This window comes from Priapulus caudatus, unplaced genomic scaffold (genome assembly GCF_000485595.1).
Source record: "Priapulus caudatus unplaced genomic scaffold, Priapulus_caudatus-5.0.1 Scaffold547, whole genome shotgun sequence".
In the NCBI taxonomy this organism is placed as follows: domain Eukaryota; kingdom Metazoa; phylum Priapulida; class Priapulimorpha; order Priapulimorphida; family Priapulidae; genus Priapulus; species Priapulus caudatus.
Genome location: NW_014577608.1, coordinates 151731 through 159230, shown reverse-complemented (window position 1 = coordinate 159230; position 7500 = coordinate 151731). Strand labels below are relative to the sequence as shown.

At 45.1% G+C, this 7500-nt stretch overlaps 2 protein-coding genes across 5 annotated transcripts in view; both read left to right on the top strand.

Moving 5' to 3' along the window:
• Positions 1-218, top strand: part of LOC106811512 (kinase D-interacting substrate of 220 kDa-like) — a gene marked incomplete at its 3' end in the record, with an annotated part of 10185 nt that extends 9967 nt beyond the window's left edge. For all 4 annotated transcript variants that reach the window (XM_014815162.1, XM_014815160.1, XM_014815161.1 and 1 more), the window contains 1 exon segment: positions 171-218. In XM_014815162.1, the coding sequence (XP_014670648.1) occupies positions 171-218 (48 nt within the window).
• LOC106811505 (kinase D-interacting substrate of 220 kDa-like) overlaps positions 1-7500 on the top strand; it is a 21320-nt gene that overhangs the window by 1964 nt on the left and 11856 nt on the right. The window lies entirely within an intron of this gene.

The following is a 7500-nucleotide window of genomic DNA, read 5'->3' as shown; positions in this document are numbered from 1 at the left end:
ACACCTCATATACTGCTACACCTCATATACTGCTACACCTCATATACTGCTACACCTCATATACTGCTACACCTCATATACTGCTACACCTCATCTGCTGTCGTTATGTGTGTCGGTCACACGCAGCCTTGTTGCTCACAGCGTACTTACCTCGTGCGCTATGTTTTCAGTATGGCACGACAGCACTGCGTGTGGGCCTGCAGGAAGGGATACAAGAATGTGCGTGCAAGCCTTTGCAGCGTTGGAGCGAACGTGGATACAGCCGGATGGTGAGATAGTATAACCTGGTGTGTGTGAGGTGAGCAGCATTGAACAGCTGGCCTATAATCAATACTGAAAGCAAGTAAGTTACTGGGATAGTGGTGCGCAGTTAGTATAGAGCAACACACAGGTGCAGCATGACCCATTGGCTGAACTAATGACGGCAGCTGTCACTCTTCTATTTCTCTCTCTCTCTCTTTCACTCTTTCTTTCTCTCTCTCTCCCACACTTCTCCCCCTCTCTCTCTCTCTCTCTCTCTCTCTCTCACACTTTCCCTCTCTCTCTCTCTCTTCTCTCTCTCTCTCTCTCTCTCTCTCTCTCTCTCCATACTCTTCCCCCCCCCCTCTCTCCTCTCTCTCTCTCTCTCTCTCACTACTCATACTCTTCTCTCTCTCTCTCTCCACTCACATCTCTTTCTCTCTCTCACTATCTTTTTCTCGTCTCTCTCTCTCTCTCTTCTCTCTCTCCTCTTTTTCTCCGCTCTCCTCTCTCTCTTTTCATTCCTCTTCTCATTTGCATCCTCTATTTCGCATCGACTTGCCCTCTCTGTTTCTCAGGCCGTGTTTACATTGTACTTTTTTCGTGTTTATAAAATAACTAAACTACATGCTCGCATGCAGAATTCGTGGACCCCTCTGATCGCTGCCACGAAGGGAAACTACGTGAATGTAGTCAAGTTCTGCTGGAGTATTTCACCCAACGTAAACGCCGTAGACAAGGTGAGAGTGCGTGAGCGCGAGTCGCTCGCGACACACAGCATATATATATATATATCCTACTATGCCTATGCTATGTATAGCGGTAGAGGGATGTTAGATGACATATGTGTGACCGAGGTGTGTACGTGTGAGGCTTGATTAATTCATCGGAACTATTCGTTTTATTCAGCTGCTATCAGTCGGATCAACCAAGCTTTGCTTGGATAACAAACAAAAAAAACCGGTCAAGAAACGAATGTCTTAAAAATTAATCACATTGCTATTAGGGGGTGGTGCTGGGTAGGTAGAGTGCTGCATCATCAGGTACGACGCTCGCATGCATATCATGCCACAACATTGCAGTAGGCAGGTCGAGGCAGCACCAGGATCTACTACAATCCCTGACTGTGTAGATAACAGTGTTTGTGTTTCACAGGATGGTCACACTGCCCTGTTCATCACTGCTAAGGAGGGCTACACCGCAGTGGCTGCTGCTCTCACCGGTGCGAGTGCTTACATCAACGTGCCCTGCACAGGTAGGCTACTACTACACAGCCCTCATCCAACGATGCTGCTTACTATTGCCATTCACTCTCTCTCTCCCCTCTCTCTCTCCCTCTCTAGCTGTCTCTAGCTCTCTCTCTCTCTCTCTCTCTCTCTCTCTCTCTCTCTCTCTCTCTCTCTCTCTCTAGCTCTCTCTCTCTCTCCCTCTCCCTCTCCCCCCCTCTCTCTGCCTCTGTAGCTGTCTCTCTCTCCTCTCTGCCTACCTGTCTATATATATATATATATATATATATATCCCTCCCCCTCCTGTTTCCTCTCTCAGCCCAGCATGTGTGATCTATGCTGATAGGGAGACTTACACTGTACCCTGCAGTCTGTGAACACTGCGCACCCGCATCACGAAGGTCACGGCGCCTGTCTAGTCAGGTAGCTGCTGATAACGTCATCATAGTATCGTCAGGCGAGGTAATATTGACAGATGTCGCACCATGTTGCTGTGGCGTGGTAGGTGCCACCCAGATTATATACGTATATGACAGATGCCTGTAATATTGTTTGCTGCAGCGTATTATTCTTAGTAAACGCTTAAGTAAGATAAGTTCATATAGGATATGTCAATGCTAGTTAACATTTACATTGCCGATTTCCTTAAATAAAAAGAAATCGTTTTTTAGTGACCCTGCATATCAATTATATATCACACCAGCCAAACGTCTACAGCAGTCATGATCTGCTATGCATCGCCCAGTGCCTTCGCATGCCACACAAAAATACGCACACACCACCCATATACGTACCAATCAATAATTCAATAATATCTAATACAATTTCCACCAAAACAACACCAAACACCAAAATAACAAAGAAGTGAAACGAATGAAGCACGAAGCTGGGGTGTGAAAGCAGTGATTCTGCCCATCATCATCGTTTTCATGGCTTACAGAACTGAGACACGGTGCTCATCGTCGGCAGCTAAGAGCAGCGTCACTTATGACATCTCATCAAGCGCTGCTGCTCGCTTATGCCGACGTACACTTGTCGCGGTTAACCGGCGTAAGACGTGCGTGTTCCACGCCGTCACAGAAGCGCATGTCGGACATCGTAGCGGCCTGTTCGCCTGAAAGCCAACCCTGACACCACCCACCGACTCGGGTCATGCTGTGCATGTACAGATGACGTGTGCTGTGACGAATGACGCCGTGTGTGACGATGACCGGTGTGTGACGATACGCGTGCTGTGACGATGACGGTGTGTGACGATACGCGCGCCCCAAAACGTCGTGTGACCGATACGCGTTTGACGATGACGCGTGGTGACGATGACGCCGTGCTGTTTACGATTGACGCTGATGTGACGATGACGCGTGTGACGGATGACGGCTGTGTAACGATGACCCGTGTCTGTGTGACCCTGTGTGTACTCCTCGGGAATGCGGTGTGCACACCATGTAACACTTGTGTAGTGTATGTGCGCGGTGTTGCGTGCGTACGTCGTGCGTGTGTGTGTGTGTGTGACGCGCTGGGGATATGCGTGTGTGACACACCATTAAGCTTGGTATGCTTGTGCGTCGTGTGCCACGGTGTCTGTGCGTGTGTGTGCGTGTTGTGCGTGGTGCGTGCGTGTGTATGCGTGCGCGGACGCGCAACCCTGTGTTGTGACACCCATTAAGCGCTTTGTGTATGTATGTGTGTGGGGCATGGCTGTCGTGCGTGCTGCTGCGTTGCGTGCGTGTTATGTGGCGTGTGTGTATGTGTAGTATAGGTGTGTCTCCTGTATGTAGATATGCCTATAACTCTTGTGCGTCATTGATGGATGTTCCAGGATGGGAGACGCCGGTTGCTGAGGGCTGTCAGACAATCGCTAACTATCGACATCGATCAAGATGCTCCTAGAGAGACATGCTAAGGTGTGGCTCCTGTACACCTAAGCGTTGTAGCGCTCTGCGGGCGCGCGCGCCTGCTCCTCACACGGAGCTTTCTGCGTCTGTCTGCCCGGCTTGCTCTTAGCACACACTCACTCAGCCAGCCGCCTCACCAATCTCATTGGCCACCTCGTTTATCGCTTCCGTTCCTTGCTTTCCGCAACTGCACTTATTATTGTGACTGCAAAAGTTTATAGGATGATAAATCCTTTTGCCTGGCATGTCTGGCCTGCATTCTGCTGGTGCGTGCGATGGATACAGTTTACTGGTGTGTGTATGTATATAGAAGAGGGAAGGAGACACAGCTTCACTGCTGTGTATGTAATATAGAGAGCAGCATACACTTACTGTAGTTGCTGTTGTTATAGAGAGAGACACAGCCTTACTGATGTGTGTGATGTATAATAGAGAGGGACACAGCTTACTGTGTTATGTACTATAGAGATGGAGACACAGCTTACTGTGTGTATCGTAATAGAGAGAGGCAGCACAGCTTACTTGTGTGATTATGATATAAGAGAGGCGGAACACAGATATTACTGTGTGTGTGATATAGACGAGGAGATTACAGGCTGTGTGTGGTGTATGTAATAAGAGAGGAGAAACAGCACTTACTGTGTGTAGGTATATAAAGAGAGGAACACAGCTACGTGTGTATGTATATAGAGAGCAGACACGCTATTACTGTGTGCTGTGTATATAGAGAGGAAACAGCTTACTGTGATAGTATATAGAGAGCAGACACACTTTCCTGTGTTAATGTATATAGAGAGCGAGACACAGCTACTGTGGTATGTATATAGAGCAGGAGACACAGCTTACTGTGTGTATGATATATAGAGAGCGCATGACACAGCCTTACTGAGTGTATGTATATAGAAGGAACACAGCTTACTGCTTGTGTGTCATCTATATAAGAGAGCAGACACAGCTTACTTGTGTATGTATATAGAGAGGAGACACAGCTTACTCGTGTGTATGTATAATAGAGGAGGAAGACACAGCCTACTGCCCACTGTGTATGCTATATAGAGAGCGAGACACAGCTTACAGTGTGTGATGTATATAGAGAGGATACACAGCTTACTGTGTGTGTTGTATATAAGATAGGAGACACACTTACGGTGTTGTAATATAGAGAGAACACAGCGTACTGTGTGTGTATATATAGAGAGAGACACAGTTCACCTGCTGTTGTAGTATTATAGAGCAGCGCAGACACAGCTTACTGTGTGATATGTATATCAGAGAGACGAGACACAGCTTACCTGTGCTTGTGTCTATGATATAAGAGAGGAGCAACAACAGCTTACTGTGTGTATGTATATAGAGAGGAGAGCACAGCTTACTGCTGTGTATCCTATATAGAGAGGCTGACACAGCGTACTGTGTGTATCTATATAGCAGACGGTACACACTTACTGTGGATTAATCATAGATAGGAGACACAACTTACTGTGTTATCTATATAGAGAGAGACACAGCCTTACTGTGTGGCATGTATCTATAATAGAGAGGTGACACAGCTTACTGCTGTGTATTCTTATAGGAACGGTACCACACTTTACTGTGTGGTATCATTATAGAAGGAGACACAGCTTACTGGTGTGTATGTATATAGGAGGAGACACACTTACTGTGGTATCTATATAAGAGAGCATGCACACAGCCTTCACTGTGTGGTGTATTATAGAGACGAGCACAGCTTACTGTGTCAGTGTGTATGTCATATAGAGAGCGAACACAGTTACTTGTTGTTTTGTACATGTATATAGAGAGGCAGACACAGTCTTACTGTGTGTACTGTATATATGAGAGGAGGACCACAGCTTACTGTGTTATGTATATAGAGAGGAATACAGCTTACTGTGTGTATGTAATATAGAGAGAGATACAGCTTACTGTGTGATATGTACTAGAGAGAGAACACAGCTTACTGGATCTGTATCTAGATAGAGACGGAGGACACAGACTTACTGTGTCTGTATATAGAGAGGAGACCAGCTTACTGCCTGTGTATGTATATAGAGAGCGGACACGCTTACCTGCTGTGTACTTATATAGAGAGGAGACACAGGCTTACTGTCGTGTAGTATATAGAGAGGAACACAGCTTACTGTGGCTACTGATAGTATTTAGAGAGGAGACACAGCTTACTGTGCTGTTGTATGTATATAGAGGGAGACACAGCTTACTGTGTGTATCTATATAGAGAGGAGACACAGCCTTACTGTCTGTGTGGTTAATATAGAGAGGAGACACAGTCTTACTGGTGTGTGTATGTAATATAAGAGGAGACACAGCTTACTGTGTATGTGTGTATCGTATATAGAGAGAGCACACAGCTTACTGTGTTTTATATAGAGAGGGACACAGCTTACTGTGATTATGTATATAGAAGGAATACACTTACTGTGGTTGTATATAGAGAGGAGATACAGCTTACATGTAGTGTATGTATATAGCAGAGGAGACACAACGCTTACCTGTGCTGCTATCTATATAGACGAGGAAGACACAGCTTACTTGTGTGTGTATATAGAGATGGACACAAGCTTACTGTGTGTATGTATATAACGAGGAGACACAGCTATAACTGTGTAGTATGTATGATAGAGAGGAGACCAGCTTCGTGGTATGTATGTATAGAGAGCCGAACACAGGCTTACTTGTGTATGTATTTATAGAGAGGGAGACACAGCTTACTGTGTATTAATATAGATGAGGAATCAACAGCTGTACTGTGTGTATGTATATAAGAGAGGAGATACAGCTTACTGTGTCGTACTTATTAGCAGAGAGACACAGCTTACTGTATGTAGTATATAGAGAGGAACACAGCTTACTGTGTGATATGTATATAGAGAAGACACAGCTCACTGTGTGTGTGGTGTATCATATAGGAGAGGCAGACACAGCTTACTGTGTGTGTGTATGTATACTAGAGAGAGACACAGCTTACTGTCATGTCCGTATATAAGAGAGGAGACACAGCTACTGTGTGTATGTATATAGAGAGGAGAAAGCTCTTACTGTGTGTGGTATGCTAATATTAGAGAGGAACACAGCTTACTGTATATATGTATACTAGAGAGGAACACAGCTTACTCGGGTGTGTGTATATTTTAGAGAGAGACACAGCTTACTGTGGTATGTGTTTGACATGTACATAGAGAGGAGACACAGCCTTACTGTATGTTATGATTATAGAGAGAGACACAGCTTACTAGTGTGTATGTATATTAGAGAGCGAGACACAAGCTTACTGTGGTGTTTATAGTATATAGAGAGAGACACTAGCTCACTGTTGGTGTGGTAACTATAAGAGAGACACAGTTACCTGTGTGTGTTATGTATATAGAGAGGAGACACAGCTTACTCTATGTATGTATATAGAAGAGGCAGACACAGCTTACTTGTGTGTATCTATATAGAAGAGGAGACACAGCTCACTGGTGTTGTGTGGTTGATAAGAGAGGAGACCACAGCTATACTGTGTTGTGTATGGTATATAGAGCAGGGAGACACAGCTTACTGTTGTATGTATATAAGAGAGACAACAGACTTACTGGATGTACTGTTATACGAGAGGAGACACACGCTTACTGTGTGTAATGTATATCAGAGGAGATCAACAGCTTACTGTGTGCCCCCCCTCATGTACCCTATAGAGAGGAGATACAGACTCTACTGTGTGTACCTCTTATAGAGAGGAGACACAGTTCCTGTGTGTATTTATGCTATATAGAGAGGAGACACAGCTTACTGCTATTTGTATATAGAGAGAAGACACAAGCATACTGCTGCCCTACCGCCCGCCCCGGTATATATAGAGAGGAACACAGCTCTCACTGTGTGTATGTATATAGAGAGGAACACAGCTTACTGTGTGTATGTATATGAGCAGGAGAACAGTTACTGGTGTCGTGTACTGTAAATAGAGAGAGACACAAGCTTACTGTGGCTAGTGATATAGAGCCAGGAACACAGCTTACTTCTGTGTACTGTATATTAGAGAGAGACACAGTTACTTGTGTAGTATATAGAGAGGAGACACAGCCTTACTGTGTGTATGTATATAGAGAGACACACAGCTTACTGTGTGTATGATCCCC